Source organism: Martes martes (genome assembly GCF_963455335.1).
Source record: "Martes martes genome assembly, chromosome: 5".
NCBI lineage: Eukaryota > Metazoa > Chordata > Mammalia > Carnivora > Mustelidae > Martes > Martes martes.
In genome coordinates, this window is record NC_137892.1 from 102,129,957 (window position 1) to 102,147,146 (window position 17,190).

At 49.5% G+C, this 17,190-nt stretch overlaps 1 protein-coding gene across 1 annotated transcript; it reads right to left on the bottom strand.

Moving 5' to 3' along the window:
• On the bottom strand, positions 1-10,096 carry ARL10 (ARF like GTPase 10). Its single transcript, XM_080804225.1, has 4 exons — positions 8,723-10,096; positions 7,843-8,044; positions 4,906-5,081; positions 1-3,545 (listed from the first exon to the last, which is right to left on the bottom strand). Exons 1-4 carry the CDS (start codon positions 8,903-8,905, stop codon positions 3,372-3,374), a joined length of 735 nt encoding a protein of 244 aa, XP_080660351.1. The 5' UTR covers positions 8,906-10,096; the 3' UTR covers positions 1-3,371.
• Between the last annotated feature and the right edge of the window lie 7,094 nt (positions 10,097-17,190).

The following is a 17,190-nucleotide window of genomic DNA, read 5'->3' on the forward strand; positions in this document are numbered from 1 at the left end:
GAGTTTTTGGCATTTATTGTGTCTCAAACAGCCACTGGCTCTCCCTTAATGAATGCAATCTGTCCTTGGCAACCCTGTGGGTCTGGGTTCACAGGGCTTGGGGTGGGACAGCAAGGCCTCTTCACTTCCCGATCTTTGATGAGAATTCTCCTTATGTACCTCATGGGCCCACCTCGCAGAGGCAGCAAATGAGGAAAAGTTGGAGGTTCTTCGCACAGCTACCAGAAACGACTGAAGTTGTGTGAGCCAACAGATGTGACAGGAAGATGCTCAGACTATTCCAGGCCTGAGATGTGGGCAGGTGCACCAGGATGAATACCACGGGTGAGTTTCAGCAGCTAGTTCAAAGTGCTGGCAGTTGCTATTAAGCAAGCTTAAGAACAAAATGTTTTCCATAGACAGGTGGAAACGTTGTTTTGCAATCTAGTGTTTCATCCATGCAGACAGGCAAGAGTCCTCAGATTTTCATCAGCACCTCTCTGTGGAGGGAGGGGAGTGCTGTGAGAGGCTGATTTCACCACCCACCCCCATCCTTACGGCTGGATACCAGTGTGTCAGTGCAAGAGGTACCAGAGGAGGCTCCTGCGGACAAGCAGCCAGTCAAGGTGGTGGTCTTGGAGCCTTCTTGCTTAGACCATTCACATGACCAAGCTTTGGGCCAAGTCGACCTCTCCTCGGAGGGTTGGCAGCAGGTGAGAGGATGGAAAATCAGAAGCCACATTGCATTAATTCTTAAGATCAGAAGCTGTCAGTGCCAGGGTGAATGATCAGGCATCGGTTCAACAGGCAGGCAGAAGCAGAAACTTCCTTTCGATGTGGAGTGCCCACCTGCTCTCTCAGATCCAGAGCCTGCCTTCCAGTTGCATTCCTTAGAAGAGGAGAGCGGCTGACATTTGACCCATATCCCATTCTCAGGTAGGCTGGGAGCTATAGTGTTGGGGCAGTCTTGGGGGAGAAGTGTCACCCAGGCTAGCTCAGAAAACTCACTTTGAGATGAACTCCAGATAATGGCTGGCTCCCAGGAGCAGGTGATCTGGGCTGGTGAATCAGAAAGTCACATTCAGGAGCAACTGGGTAAGAGCAGCACGGGCCAGGCACTTGGCTGTTCACAAGAGAGGCCCATTCTCTACTTTGCCCAGTCCTGGCAGAAACCAGAGCGGTTGAGCACTGTTGGCACTCTGCCTGGCCGACAGGCTAGCAGTCCCACCAGAGGAGTGCAGCAGTCAGCCACAAATGTGATGAGGCACACTCACGAGTCAAGAGAACATCTATATTCTGCACAAGCATCAGGGTGGTACTCTGGACCTTCAGGCCCCCTCAGTGGTTTGTGTCTTCAGGTGTACCACTGGGACCCGTCAGTTCTGGAAGTGGTCTTCAGAGGTCACTCATGTAGATATACCTATTAAAGTTCACTCCCCTCACTGCAGACTTTGAAAACTGTATTACATAACAATACTCATTAGACCAAAGGGAGATCTTAATTAGAAAAGGGTCCCCTACAACGATGCTGGTTCCAGAGGTAAATGTCAAGCACTGGAGAACAAGGTGAAGTTTATAGAACAAAGACGTAAAGTTTTACAATCTTTAAATGTCAAAATGAAAAGCTGTCGGCAAAAGTTCAAAGGGTACTCTAAAAGTCAAGTCATTCCTTAAATATTTAAGATAAAAGCAGACAAATCTCTTTTCTTCTGCAGAAAGTTAATTAGAATTTCAAAGGACAGTGATTCTGTCATACACCCACAGCCCAAGAGCACAGCAGGCCACTGTAACTCGTCACACTTCTGGACTTCTAGACCGTCCATCCCACCTTCCTCCCTGTGCCTCTTCTCGTGTAGGCCACAGCATGGAATGAGGCACGCTGCTGAGTCAATGTCAAGTGAAATGAAGGCACATCATCTCTATTCTCAATTAAAAAGCAAACTGAGTTGGCTATCTCTGCTAAAAAAAAAAGTCCATCTGTGGCTACTGATTAGTCAGTGGCAGACGAAAGGCTCCGTCCCTGGCCTGCACTAAAGTGTCAGCATATAAATAAACTGTGAGTGTGCACTGGAGAGAATAGAAATTCTGTCCAACTTTTGGCTGGGGAATCAGCAGGTCCAGAAAGACTGAGGTACCCAAAGCCTCAGGTATCCTGTTGGCTGATCTGCTAATTCCCATTTTTGTTTACCTGGACTTACATGATTGAAATGTCCTCTCCTACAGTCACCAGCTACACGGGAGGGGGTTGTGTCCTTTTGACATATTGGGCCAAGTAGCAGAGTTTTAAGTTCATGTGGGTCACCGTAAAGGGGGATGCCGATTATAGCTGTAAATGTTGGGGGAAAGCTAGAGCTTTGTCTCCACTGACACGTGCAGGTTATCACACATCTCACAATTCCAGCTGTTTTCCTCAAAGACACAAATTTTCCATGGCAGTCATCTGGGGCTTTGATAACAGCACCTAGAAACAGAACCTGAGACTTTGGTCTGTTCCTTGTATAAATAAATAAATATTTAGAATGCAGTTCTGAGGCCAACACCGAGCTCCAGGTGACCGTCTTCTCCCCAGGGACACAGGCTCCTTCCCCAGACTTCTGTAAACACGGGCACTGGCACAGAGCAGCAGTTTCTGTCCCCAGATGAGGGGGAGGAAAGCCCTCCGTGTCTCTGCTCAGGGCTGAATATCACTTAATGCTGTAGTCTGGCAGGCAGGCCTTGGCTTGCAGAAGCAGAGAGGTTTCAGAAAACTTGCTAGGATCTCCAGGTTCGTCCCAGCCCTTCTTATCTTCATGGCTGGAAAATCTATCTCCAAGTGAGAAAAAACCAAGGAAGCCATCTCTTTAAAAATGATGGTCCCAGGGCCAGAGAGGCAGAGATAGCACAAGGCCTTGAGCCAGCCTGGCGGAGCTGGGGCTGCAGGACATTATGGGCCCTGGAGCCAAGGCTCACTGTGTGCTGCCCAGAACCCGCCTGCGTGACGGGCATGAGGTCACCAGGAGGGAATGGTTTTAGACTGGGAGTACTTCTGACACTGTCCCGGTTCTCAGTCACTGGGACCTGCAGAGAGAACCGAGCCCACTGAGCACCTTACTGTACACATCCGAGAAGGAAGTGCCTTCAGTGGTCAAAGTCCGATCCACTTCCAGCCTGGAGTGAGCCAGACACTATGCTCTTCCACTATCTGCCTCACCCGCCTCCCCACTTCAGCCTCACGGCCACCTCACCATTGGAAGGCTTCTGTACGGTTCCTGGCCTTGCCCAGGCCCTGCTCTGGAGGGTGGGCGGAGAGAAGGGCAGTCCTGCTACGTGGCTCCTGCCACGTGTGGCAGTAGACAGGAGGAGCGGCAGGACTAGGGTCTTCAGGGTTGGGTGGCAAGCCGGTGATAGCCGGCCTAGGAGAGAAGCTCCAAGAGCAGTCTCCAGATATGCACGGTGCCAGGGTTTTCAAAGCCGGGTCCTGCAGGGGCGATGCTGGCTGCCAAGAGGAACACCTCCCGCTGGCTATCGATAGCCCGCAGGCCCAGCTCCTGCTGTAGCTCCACCATACTCATGGACTCACTCAGGTCCTGGGATGAGACGGAGAAGCCGGTTGGAACAGAGCTCACAGTTTCCCAGCACCCACACTGTCATCCATGAGAAGAACTGTTCTTTGGCTATCCTGGGGAACACTGGGGCCTAAGTTCCCAGAAGTGGCCTCTGGGCCTCTTGGTCTAAATTCTCTCATCTCTGACTTTCCTTTGTACCAACCTCTTTTCATACTACCGTTAGCCACTGCAGTGAGAAACAGCTCTTCCTATAAGCCAGGCATTGTGAGAGGCACTTAAAGTTATCCTCATAATTATAGTTTATAAGTAGAATGATGATGTAATTCATCATCCAAACCAGGGTACTTCTGAGACAATAAAGTGGGCACTATTAATAATTATACCAGAACAACAGCCATAAGTGGGGGCCATACCAGGCAGACCAGGACATATGGTTACACGCTTATAAATGGTTGTCAAGGATATCCTGATAGGCAGGGGAAACTGGGATCAAAGACGTATAGCTTCTCTCCAAGTCAGGTTGGAAACAAATGCCATGGCTCTCAGGAATGTGGGCCAGGCCACAGGAAAAATGACAGAACTCTGTACTGTGGCAAGGTTTTACCTGGCATGTATTGAGAGTGGCACCCTTAGTCTGTGATGCTGAGGGTGGCTGGGCCAAAGGCCCAAGAGAAGTAGAGCATGGTTAAGAGCAGAATCTTTGAGGAAGATCAGAGTTCAAGTCCTGGCTTTGCCACATACCAGTTTTAACTTTGGGTACTGAGGATAATAACAAGGCCCATCATGGGGTTTTGTAGGATTTAAGCCAGGTCATGACTATCAGGTGCTTAGCCTGGCACATTGTAAACACACTTATAAATGTTATTTGTTATTGTTATTTGAATAAGTTCCACTTATCACTTCCCAGCTTAGATCTTTGATCTAGAGCGGGAAGTTACAAGGACATGGCAGAGTGGAAAAGGCAAAAGTTTTGGAGTTAGACATCGCACTTCCACTATTTTCCAGGTGTATAACCTTGGGGAGATAACAGAACCTCTCTGAGCTTCAGATTTCCAATCTGTAAAATGGATCCTGTAGGATCAATTAAAAGCATAATGTGAAATGTCATTCAAAACCATACCTTATATCTAGTGGATGCTTAGTATTTTTCTCATTTCTTCAGGATAGTGGGTGACAGGGAGGGGAGGAGGAAGGCGGACAGAGAATGAGGATCAGGGATGAGGAAAAAGCACAGGTGGAAGAGTTGGGGACAGTATCTCACCCAAGTGCTCCAGATCACAGGCCTGGGCTTGAATCTCTCTCCTGTGCTCCCTGCCTCTGCCCAGGAATCAGTGGATCAAGCCCAGTTGGTCTAAGCCAGCCTCCCTCCCATGGTTCTCACCTGCTTGTTGGCCACCACAACGACAGGCAGGTCAGGGTCCTTGTCCAGCAGCTTGTGCAGTTCCTGCCGGGCCCAGGGCAGCCGCAGCCGGTCAGCTGAGTCCACCATGAACACCAGCACGTCTACTTCATTCACAAACTCCTTCCAGTAGAAGCGTAGGTTCTGGCTGCCGCCGACTGAGGAGAGGCCAGGGGCCAGCTCAGAGCCTCCCTGGGCCCTGGCTCTCTACATATAGCCCCATACCACCCCACTAACAGGTTGCGGCAAAACCCAAAGGTACCATAAGCAATGCGCCTTTCACAGACTAGCATACAAGGTGCCCATTAAATTGTACTCTCTGGTTCTTTTTCCTGAGCTGCTTCCTGCCAGTTCCTAGCTTTCCCCCCCAGACAGTAATGGCGTGGTCAGAAGCCAAGACTCCCTGCCCAGCCTGTACACAGCCATTCCCCATTCAGTGTTTCGTGTTCAGTCTGGTCACTTCATTTTCTTTCCTTGAAAACAGCATACTCAGTCCTACCACCACATGGCTGCCCACATAGTACCCCCAACCTGGGTTGCCTTCTTGTCCCTCTGCATAGTCCCCATTAGCCACACTGCATCCTAGAGTTTCTGGATATACTTCTGACACTTGAGGACTCTGTGCTCTTTGAGAGTTAGAGCTGTTTACATCTGGATCCCCCCAAAGCCCTCAGCACAATGCCTGGCACATAGCAGGCACTCAACAAATATTTACTGAGTGCTTACTAGGTGCCAAGCACTGATCTGGGTGCTGGGGATACAGAGGTGAGCAAGGCAGACAGGGCCCTGCTCTCAAGGAGCTCCCTCTGTAACCAAGACAGACACAGCAATAGCACATAAGCACATTTCAGAAAGGAAATTAAAAAGAAAAAGTGAAAATGGCTTGGGGTGGCTTTGGATTGGACAGTCTGGGAAGGTCTCCCTGAGGAGGCAGCATGTGAGCTGAGTCTGGGATAACGAGAAGGAGCTAGCTAAGGGAAGAGGCAAAGGAAAGCATTACAAGCAGAGTGAAGAGCAAGCTCAATGTGTCTGAAAGAGAAGGCAGCCGGGGTGGCCAAGGCAGTGCCAGAGGGAGAGGGGAAGAAGCCACAGCTAACAAAGCTGGCCAGGGCTTAACCACACTAGGGCTGTCAGGCTACAGTGAAGCTGTGGGGGGGCCCCTTAAAGGTTTTACGCAAGAGTGAAATGGGTTTCTGAAATATACTGCTGGCTGACAGTAGGGGACAGAAGTGAAAGCAAGAAGACCCATAAGGAGGCTATTATAGTACTGAGATGATGGTGGCTTGGACCAAGCAGGCAGTGGTGGAAGTGGGGAGAAGTGGACAGATGCAAAATCTATTGGAAAATAAAGCTGAAAGAACTAGCTAATCAAATGGATAGGATATAGGAAGTGGGGCGAGGAAGGGAAGAGTCATCAAAGATCAACAAAGGGCTCATGCTTGGCTGGCCTCTAGGCCAGGCACTGTAGACTATAGCCAAGCGGGTGTCATGGGAAGGGAGAGTTCCAGGGCTTGAATGGGAGAGCTGGGTTAGAATCCAGGAGTGACTCTACTGAACCTTAGACTCCTGGGTAACATGAAAACACCAACCCCCTTCTCCTAGGTTTGGGGGGTACTGTCTCTGCCAGAGTGGGAGTCAAGTGCAGAATCCCACTTGACCCTTCTGCATCCCTGGCACAAGAAAGGGAGACCGGTAAAATCTTGTTTAAAGGACCAAATTCCAGGTGAATATCAATGTTTGCCACAAGCAGGGAGGAAAGATATAGCCAGGCCCTGAGTCTGATCCCACCAGCTGCTGCTTAACTAAACCCACCTAGTCTTTATGGTCTGAGCCCTTTGGCTGGCAGGAAGTCCACTACTCTCTCACACCCAGTCTGCAGTTGGACACAGGTGGCTAAGTACTGCTGTCTTCTGAATAGCCCCTCTGCCAACCTCTCCTGGAATCCCAAGAAGCCTAACACTGAGGACAGGGGCGGCCCAGACCCTTTCTGATCACTCACTCAACGAGCTCTCCCAGTTACCTGCTTGAGGCTGGGCGCTTGGGACCAAAGCTGGATCAGACTCATCTGTGCCTACTACTCGTCAGGGACATAGGCTGGTATGCAGCAAATGCCAGCTCAGAGGAAGAGCCCTTAACCTAGCCTGGGAATCAGATAAGGTTTCATAAAGATATCATGTTTGATCTAAATCTTTTTTTTTTTTTTTAAGAGTCATTTATTGTTTTGTTTTTTAGTAGGCTCCACACCCGATGCGGAGCTTGAACTCATGACCATGAGATCAAGTCGATGCTCTGTGGACCGAACCACCCATGTGCCTCTGATCTAAATCCTGAAAAGAGGTATAGAGTTTTTGAAGGGAAGAAGGGCTTTCCAGACTGAGGGAACAGTGCAAGCACAAACAGAAGAAAGAAAACAGCAAGTACCTTTCAGAAACAAGCAATGTAGCAGCATGCTGCTTAAAATCAAGAGCCTCCAGCCAGAGAGTCTGCATTAGCAGACTGGCAAACTGGGTGAGCCAGGATTTTATTTAACTTGCTGGGCCTCCCTTTCCTCATGCATGTAACAAGAGCAATAACTGTTTCCAGTTTTTTGTGGAGTTGTTGGGAGGATTTTATTAAGTAATGCCTGGCAGATGTTTGGAAACTTTAGCTTTTGGAATCTCAGTGTTAGGCATGTGAGCTTCAGTTGGGGTGAGGGACAGGCAGTGACCAGGATGGAATTGCCCAATCATGAATGGCCCATCATGACAGAATACAGAGTGTGGACTGTATCCTGTGCCCCAGAGAGGCAGGGGAAGAATATCATACAGGGATGTGTCCTGCTGAGATATACATGCTGGAGACACACCCAAGCAAAGACCCGGCTTGGGTCCAACTGAGGTGATGGGGAGACGGTGTGTCTGGGGGGGGGGGTCTGCTCACTCTCTAACAGGTCCACCTCGAAGTCCTTGGTGGGCAGCCTCACAGAGTTGAAGCCCCAGGTGGGGATGTGGCCTTCCAACGGTGGCTTTCCGGACAGCACGCGTAGGAACGTGCTCTTCCCCGAGCCGTCCAGCCCAAGCACCAGCACCTCGCGCTGCTCCAACTCCTCCAGCGCTGGCTCTTCGTCCTCCTCGTCTTCAGGCTGTGGGCACAGGTCAGGTTGCGGCCGGCACCCTCCTGCCGGACCCTTCCCAAGGGAAGACCGAAGACACCAAAGCACCCATCCCCGCCCTCCACCGGTCAACTGGCAGGAAGGCAAGGCCTAGTGCAGTGGGACCAGCGCTGCCTTCGGAGTCCTGAATCCCAAACCCCGTTCTTCTGGCTTCTCCCGAGTGACCTCGGTGAAATTTCTTCCCCTCGCGAAGCCTCAGCCTCCTCAGACTGACAGTCCCTACGTCCCAGGGTCGCAGGGGACACCGAAGGGGATAAACTCGCATCCCCGCCCCGTGCCGGGGAAGGGGGCGGCGGCCTCTCCCGACATGCCCTGGGCCGCGGTCTGTGCGCACTGCGCAGGCGCCGGGCGAGCGCGGGCTGGACCGGGCGCGGGCTCGACTGAGCTCCGGGGCCGCGCCCTCCGGGCTCCGGCGCCTACGAGGAGGCCCGGGTCTCGCGGCCGCGCAGGGCGGTGCCGCACACCCTCCGAAATGCCCACCCATCCCTCGGTTGTGGGACTCACGACGGCCCGGCTACCACTGCGCGCCCTTTCGCCAGGGTCTGCGGGCTCCGGCGCCGAGTCCCCGACCCAGGCGCTTCTGCCCTCGCGGGGCGTCACACCCCTCAGCCGCACACGCGGAGGCCCAGACCCTCGCCTGGCACTCACGTCCCACTCGTCCCACTCAGGAAGGCGGGCAGTCTCCGCGCCCCACCAGGCCTCGCCCCGATCCCAGCGCCGCTCGCGTCCCCGTCCGAAGTAGGCCTTCCAGAGGATGAAGAGTACTGAGCCCAGCACGGCCGCGGCGCCGCCCAGCGCCAGCACCAAGGGGCTCAGCGGCCGCGGAGCCATCGGACAGGGCGAGGGGCACGGGTGTGGGCTGCACAGGCCGAACCAGCCGGCCCGCCGAAGATGGCCCCGCTGCGACTGCGGCGGCCGCGCCCACCCACCCAACCCCAGCCCCACACTACAAGCCCCACAATGCACCACTGCGGTCGCGACTGGCGGCGGCTCGTGCCCGGGCTGCTGGAGTGGGGGGCGCTGACCCGAGCGCTGGCACTTCCCACTCCCACTGCTACGTGCGGCGGGGAGCTAAAGGATGTACGTGGGCAGGACGGGAGTCGGTGATTTTGGCATCTCCCGAGCACTTGCTGTATGCCTAGTGGTTAGCTGACCGATGTTCTCGGTTACTCCGTAAAATGGTGTTTCCTAGAATGGAAAGCGGAGGCCCAGTTCACACCGTAGTGCATTGGTGTAGCCGGGACTCAAACCCCAAGCCATGTTTCCTGGGCATCTCAAGACTTCGGGGATCAAGTTGAGGCAAGTCACACGGCTATCGGGTGTCAGGTTATGGAGTGGTAGAGGCGGAACTGGAACCCGGGTCCCTGACTTTTAGGACTCTACCCTCTCTTGGCTGCTTCTCAGACCCCAGGAGTTCTGCTCTCTTGGGATCCTGGGCATGCTAATGAAGAAGGTAGGATTAGGGGTCAGTGTTTAGATATCATCGCCTAGTCCTTCTCGACTTCCAGTGGCTGCCAAAGTTTCCAGGTGTAGCAGGAGAAACGGTCTGAGGTACTTCAAAGGAGGACTAGATGAGGGACTGCAGAATGGATAAGTGTTTTTATTGTAAGCAAAGCCAAACCATCTTGATGACCAGGAGGGACTCTGGGTTCTTTTCTGGTCATTTGCAGGTAATGCTCAGATCTCTTTTGTTTCAGGAAACTGTCCTCCCTCACTGGTACTACCTTTCCTTTTCATTGCAGTCCTACTTCGGATAATGTTCATTTCCTATTCTTCACCCAACCCACCCAGGGAAACTGCTCTCACCCGGTCTCTAACAAATGCTTCCCTGCTAAATCCGTTGGTAACATCTTAGTTCTTATTTTGCTTGACCTTGCAATATTTAACACTGTTAAATCTTAGCAGATGCCATTCAAAACCTGGCCAGGGTGCCAGCTCATTCCTTGAGGGATCACCTCCCTGGTGATCTTTGCAAGGTTCCCAAAGAGAAAAATTAGCACCAGTGAGTATCTGAAACTTTGCGGTCAGAAAATTTAAAAAAAAATAAAATAAAATTAAGGGATTTAGTCTTGGTATTCATGTAAGTTTTATGTCATTTCAAAAGATAGAACCTTAATCCCTTGAGCGCTAAAGGCTCCTGGAGGTCTAATTTGGCCTTACCTTACCTTTCCTGCCTCCTGACACACAGTGGGTGATCATCCCCTTGTCTCTCAGCTGGAATTCAGTCACCCTGGGTGGTCACAGTCTCTGCCTGAAGATGTCTGTCCTTCCACTTGAGGATGACAGACCAGACCTTTGTCTTCTTGGGGGTCTGATATGTTCAGTATAAGAATGAGGCCCAGAGTTCACACTTAACATATATTTGGAGAATTGAATCAATTGCACATTCTCCTCCCTTGGCCTCTATGACACATTCTTTTCTTGATCTTTTCCCTCCTCTCTAACCAATCCCTTCCAATCTCCTTTTGCCTGGCATTGGCTGCCATTAGCTGAAACTAACTGGACCATTTGGCAAGGAAACTCTGGAAATGGAATTGTCAGGACTTAGCCCCCTGTCATTGCAGAGCAGAGCAGGTGAAGGGTGAGGAGTGGAGCTGTGATTAAACAGGCCTATGGCCAGCACAGTCTACCCCTTTGCATCCAGTTTTACTCTTATATCCATTTTTAACTTTGTGCTTCCACATTCCATGATGCAATATCCATTAGAAAAATAGTCACTCTTTACCTTCTGAAAAAAGAGAAGACAAAGTCCCATCTGTCAATATATCCATCTCTGGGTGATGCTAATTCCTCTTCAGTCATGACCCCATCTGGATATTCTACAATTAAAGATTAAATTATAGGGGCGCCTGAATGGCTCAGTTGGTTAAGCATCTGCCTTCAGCTCGGGTCATGATCCCAGGGTCCTGGGATTGAGCCCCACATTGGGCTCGGCAGGAAGCCTGCTTCTCCCTCTCCCACTCCCCCTGCTTGTGTTCCCTCTCTCACTGTGTCTCTCTCTGTCAAATAAATAAATAAAATATTAAAAAAAAAAGATTAAACTATAAAGATAACCACTGCCAACTTCACTTATACAGTCCAACTTCCGTATTGCTACACAGCAGTCTTTACAAAAGAAAACCTGGCAATGTCATTTTCAGGTTAAAGTTCCTCAGTGGCTTCCCATCTCCACCAGGATAAGTACTACAAGTCTCTGATGATGGAGCAAGAAGGGCAGCAGGGAACTGACATTTAATCAACTAGATATCAACTGTACATTAGGCTTTGTTCTGGTGTAAAATGTACTACTGTGCAAACATTTGTCTGTCTTCATCTTCTGGGAATAGTTTTCCTAATGATTGAATTAACTGAAAACCTGCCATTTTTTTTTTTAAAGATTTTTATTTATTTATTTATCAGAGAGAGAGAGAGAGAGAGCGCACAAGCGCACAAGCAGGCAGAGGCAGAGAGAGAAGCAGGCTCCCTGCCAAGCAAGGAGCCTGATGTGGGACTCGATCCCAGGACGCTGGGATCATGACCTGAGCTGAAGGCAGTGGCCCAACCGACTGAGCCACCCAGGCATCCTGAAAACCTGCCATGTTTATATGACACTTGGCATGAATAATTAGTCCAAGGGTAATGACTTGGATCCAGCTGAACCAAGGAGACTGTTCCATGGGATTCTTAAAAGTGGTACCCAGCATCTTGAGATCCGTCTGTCTTGGGTGGATTAAGAAGTAAAACTCACCAGCTATAGGTAACCATTTTCCCCACATATGAAGAAGGCGGCTTGAGGTCAAAGAGGCTGAGGTAGAGCAGGAAAGGCAAAGTCAGAAGGCAGAGCTGGAATCCTGGTGCCATTTGCATCCGTGGGTACTGTTATTCCTAAAGTCCAGGGTATATTTGTGTTCAACCCTTTTGTAATTCCTTCCTTCCTTCCTTCCTTCCTTCCTTCCTTCCTTCCTTCTTTCCTTCTTTCCTCCTCCCTCCTTCCTTCCTTCCTTCTTCTCTCATCACTATCTGGGGAATCAAGTATGCCCCATCCACAGGGTGCAGTCACAAACAACATAGTATACAATGAGGGGAACTGCTTTACAGTGAGAGGTGCAGGAGTGGCTCCCTGACCACGGCGTCCCCTGGTTATATCATGTGCCATCTATCCAGGGATAGCCAGCTTCACAGAACACTGGCTTAACCTTCTGCTTTTCAGTTATTTATACCTTTTTCATGCCTTTTAGGGAATTTTCTGAACCTGGTCTTCCACTTGTTTATTTGGTCCTTGGCTATACCCACTCTGCTATTCACCCCAGCCTTTCAGGGCTTTATTTCGTCTATAACATTTTTCGTGTCTGGTTCTATAGTTGGTTCCTTATGATTTCTCGTTTCCCCCTTCATCTTTCCAAAATCCTCTCTCTTCTTTTTTAGAGTAATATTTTATTTTTTTTTAAGATTTTATTTATTTATTTGACAGAGAGAGATCACAAGCAAGCAGAGAGGCAGGCAGAGAGAGCGGGGAGGAACAGGCTCCCTGCTGAGCAGAGAGTCCAATGTGGGACTCGATCCCAGGACCCTGAGATCATGACCTGAGCCGAAGGCAGAGGCTTAACCCACTGAGCCACCCAGGCACCCTAGAGTAATATTTTAAACGGTTATTTTCATTTGTTGTCCTGCCAAGTCCATTAACTCTGGTGTGTTTGGATAAGGTAGTCCTGTATGGCATCTTTTCTCTCATTGGGTGTGTGCCCCTCAGGCATCTCTTATCTACCCCTGTGAGCTCCTTTCCTTGGGGCCAGGACTAAGTGCCTGGGGGAGTTGGCACAGCCCAAGTGTAGTGTATTGCTGGTGAGTTGGGAAGGAGACTCTCTGGGGTACAGTCTGCACCCCTAATTCTTACTGTGCTGAGCAGACACCTGCATCTCTGGAGAAAGTCCTTGTTCCTCGCGGCCCAGGTAAGTCCCTTACTAGAAGCTGCCACCCCCATTGCTATAACTTAGTGCTTAGAGTACAGGGAGAGGGAAGAGGAGTGGTAGGAGAGGGAAGAGGAGTGGTGGGAAAGGCTGCTGAAGTGCCGGCCAGTTCACTGCACTGGAGTTTGTTACTGACTTCCCCACCCAGCCACTGCCTTCTCAGCCCTTGGTAATGGTGATAGGACTGTCCAAGGTCTGCCCAGTGCAAGGCAGGGAAAAAGTAAGGGTCTATCTGTCCAAGAACCAACAGGGCCTGATTCCCTTCTTGGAGCTCTGTCTTCGGCTCTGGGTTGCCATTGTCCACACCCAAGCCCGGCCTTTTGCTGATGGCCACAGGGCTGGTCTCTCTGATCTGCCAGCTTCCCTTTGATTCTCAGGTATCCCTGGATCTGGGGCTTTTTTGGTTTAATAATATACATAAATGGTAATGTGGCATATTCTGATTGAATGGGGGCTGGCGCAGGTGATGAAAGAATACACCCAAGGCAGAACCAAAGAGAGAAAAGTTGAATATACTGCAAGGGAGCAGAAGGCAGGACAGCGAAGGAGAGACTGTCTGCCATGAGGCGGTCATGAAGAGCTATAGTTATAGGGTGGGGTGAAGAAGTAAGGGACTGTATGGAATTTTCCCTTTTTTTGTAACCTCTGGAACTGTGCCTGGTTGTAATTGGTCAGTTAGGGCCTATGGTTATTTTGAGGTGGGTCGCTTGATGAGCCTGTTACAGCTTGGTGGTCACTGTGGGCCCTTTTGCCTTTTTTATGTTTCCACTGCTCAAACCTGTTGCCTAAAAGTGACCTCTACAGGGGTGCCTGGGTGGCTCAGTCAGTTGAGCAGCTGGCTCCTGATTTCGGCTCAGGTCATGATCTCAGGATCATGGGATTGGCCCCACGTGGGTCTCCATACTCCGTGTTCAGTGCGGAGTCTGCTTGAGATTCTCTCCCTCTCCCTGTGCTCCCCACCCAGCACTCGCGCTTGCGTGCTCTCAATCTCTCAAAATAAATAAATAAATAGATAGATAGATAGATAGATAGATAGATAAAATCTTAAAAAAAAAAAAGTGTCGGGATGCCTGGGTGGCTCAGTTGGTTGAGCGGCTGCCTTCAGCTCCGGTCATGGTCCCGGTGTCCTGGGATCGAGTCCCGCATCGGGCTCCTTGCTCCACGGGGAGCCTGCTTCTCCCTCTGCCACTCTGCCTGCCTGTGCTCACTCTCTCTCTCTCTGACAAGTAAATAAATAAAATCTTTAAAAAAAAAAAAAGTGTCCTCTACTGGTAACATACTATTATCTTTGTTTAACACACCATAATGTTTTTGAGATTGACCATGTTGATAACTAGAGATCTAGTTCATTCATTTATAACATTGTGTAGTATTCCCTTGCGTGACTATATCACAGTTTACTTTTTTATTTTTCTATCGTCAAAATGTTTGGGTTGACCGTATTTTTGCTCTCACAAACAGTGAAGGTTGTTATAGGCGTCTCCTTGAGCACATTTGTGAGAACTTTTCTAAAGTATATTCTGGGAAGGGAGGCCTGGGTGGCTCAGTTGGTTAAGCATCTGCCTTTGTCTCATGTCCCCGGGTCCTGGGATTGAGCCCTGTGTTGGGCTCCCTGCTCAGCGGGGAGTCTGATTCTCCCCCTCCTTCTCCCCCTCCCCTGCTTGTTCTGTCTGTCTCTCTAATGAATAAATTAAATCTTTTTAAAAAAGTCTTTAAAATAAAATAAAGTATAACCTGAGGAGTGGAATTGCTGTCATTCTGTTGCGCATCTTCAAAGTTAAGATTGCCAGTTTGCTCTTCAGAACGGTTGTCCTAATTTGTAATCCATTCTAAGAACCTACTGCGTCTCTATTTCCCCATATTTTTGCCAACATATAGTATCATCAAACTTAAAATCTTTTGTAAATCTGACAGAAATGAACTTAAATCTCTTTGTTTATTGGTATTTTTCGCATTTGGAGTAAGGCTGAGCAACTTTTTATATACATATTTTAAGATTTTATTTATTTGACAGAGAGACAGTGAGAGAGGGAACACAAGCAGGGGGAGTGGGAGAGGGAGAAGCAGGCTCCCACTGAGCAGGGAGCCTGACGCAGGGCTTGATCCCAGGAAGCTGGGATCATGACCTGAGCTGAAGGCAGACGTTTAACTGACTGAGCCACCCAGGTGCCCCCCAGATTTATTTGAATTTAATTACCCTTTAAGGACTTTATCTCTAAATACTGTTCTGTTCTGAGTCACTGGGGTTTGAGACTTCAACATGTGACTTTTGGGAGGACACGATTCAGCTCATAACAGGCAGGGACAGTGTCCTCTTTCCCAGTGTATCCCTTGTGCGGGGGCCATGCTCATCTCTTCTGTATCATTCCAATTTTAATATATGTGCTGCTGAAGCGAGCATATCCTCCCCGGTGGATCTCATGCTCTGAGCATCATGCCTGACGTTAAGTAAGACACAAGAACACTTTTTCTATTTAATTAACTGCTAACTGTGTGACACCGGCCTGGTTCTTCTATGCTCTGTACCTTAGTTGTGCCACCTGTAATAATACCAGGCTGGGGAAGTTGTTCTTTAAGGACCTTCTTGACAGTTGACACAACCTCCTTTAATTAATCTCTTCAGTCAAAGCTCTCCCCCTCACCACTAGAGGGAGATGTGACTTCTAGTTTTTTTCTCTGTGGGTGGTGCCTTCAACCCTCCTGTCCCTGGGATATTAAAAGTGGAGGAGCTGAGGCCAAGGACACCGTGCAGCCAAGCTATCAGCAGGGTGTTCAGCCCTGGGCTTGAATTTCACCTCTGCCGTTTCCTGGCTGAGGTATCTTTGCCAAGGTCCCCTTGAGAGTGTTAGTTTTCTCTGCTGCTGAGTGGGCAATGGGAATGCCTCATCCATGATGATATGCGGGGCAGGCTTCCAGATGGAGCTAGCTCTCAGTCTAGAAACCCCAGAAATGCAAATGCCCCACTTGCTTCCTTCTCAGTAAACAAGTTCCTGTCTGCTGATAGGTCATTGAGAATGTTGGCAAGTCTGTCTAAGGAGTGGGCCTTTCCTGAGGGCTTGGACTGGCCAGGGAGGGCAGATGTCCAGAGGAAGGCAGGCAGGCAGGTTCCGTCCTGCTGCCTGCCTCCTCCCCCATGAAGCAGGAATGTAAGATGCTTTGGCACGGGGCGCCTGGGTGTCTCAGTCGCTGAGCGTTTGCCTTTGGCTCCGGTTATGGTCCCAGGGTCCTGGGATCCAGCCTCGCATCAGGTTCTCTGCTTAGCAGGAGGCCACTCCCCCTGCTTGTGTTCCCTCTCTATCTGTCAAATAAATAAATAAAATCTTTTTAAAAAAAAGATGTGTTGGCGCATCCAGTGTGGATCTCTCTCTGCCAAATAAATAAATAAATAAAATCTTAAAAAAAACCCAAGCTGATGCTTATCATTTATATAAGGGTGCAAAGTCCTGTTTCTCCCCCTTGACTGAAATGTGCCTTGTAGCCTATCCTCTTGATGGAGGAGGGCAAGGGGACAGCTTTACTTCTGCAGAACGTAAAAAATTATAGCATATTTTAAAAGTTCCAGATTAACAAAAGTAACATTTTTAATTTTTAAAAACATTTTACTTATTTATTTATTTTTGTGGGTTTTTTTTGGTTTTGTTTTCTGTTTTCTAAAAAAGATTTTATTTATTTATTTGTTTATTTGAGAGAGAGTGAGCGAGGGGGGTGGGAGGAACAGAGGGAGAACAACAAGCCTACTCTGCACTCAGGGCAGATAGGAGGTCCATCCCACAACCCGGAGAACACGACCTGAATCCAAATCCAGACTTGGCTGCTTAACTCACTGAGCCATGCCCAAAGTAACACTTTGTTTTCCCAAAGTAACACTTAACACACAAAAAAAATCACACTGCAAACAAACAAACAAATAAAATAAAAATCACACTGCAGTGTAATTGTGCTTTTCATAAGCTAATTCTAGAATCATAAAAGACTTGAATTCGTGGTGCACTCAAGCCCTGTGGTTTGGTAATGGCACTCAAAGTTTAAAGTTGCAGGAGCAAAGCCTGTGGGCCTGCCAGTAGGCCCAGCAAAGGTCCCAGGCAGAGTCTAAACTTGATCCACCTTCAGTCCTCAGAGGCCCCCTGAGATGAGCCCTGACGGCAAGTTTTGGACATGGGGTAGAAACGG

Excerpts from the sequence above, each read along its gene's own strand:
- ARL10 (XM_080804225.1), bottom strand. The coding sequence starts at position 8,905 with ATGGCTCCGCGGCCGCTGAGCCCCTTGGTGCTGGCGCTGGGCGGCGCC. Across the intron at positions 8,045-8,722 it reads CTGAGTGGGACGAGTGGGAC|CCTGAAGACGAGGAGGACGA; the intron begins GTGAGTGCCAGG and ends CTGTGCCCACAG. Across the intron at positions 3,546-4,905 it reads TTGTGGTGGCCAACAAGCAG|GACCTGAGTGAGTCCATGAG; the intron begins GTGAGAACCATG and ends GTCTCATCCCAG.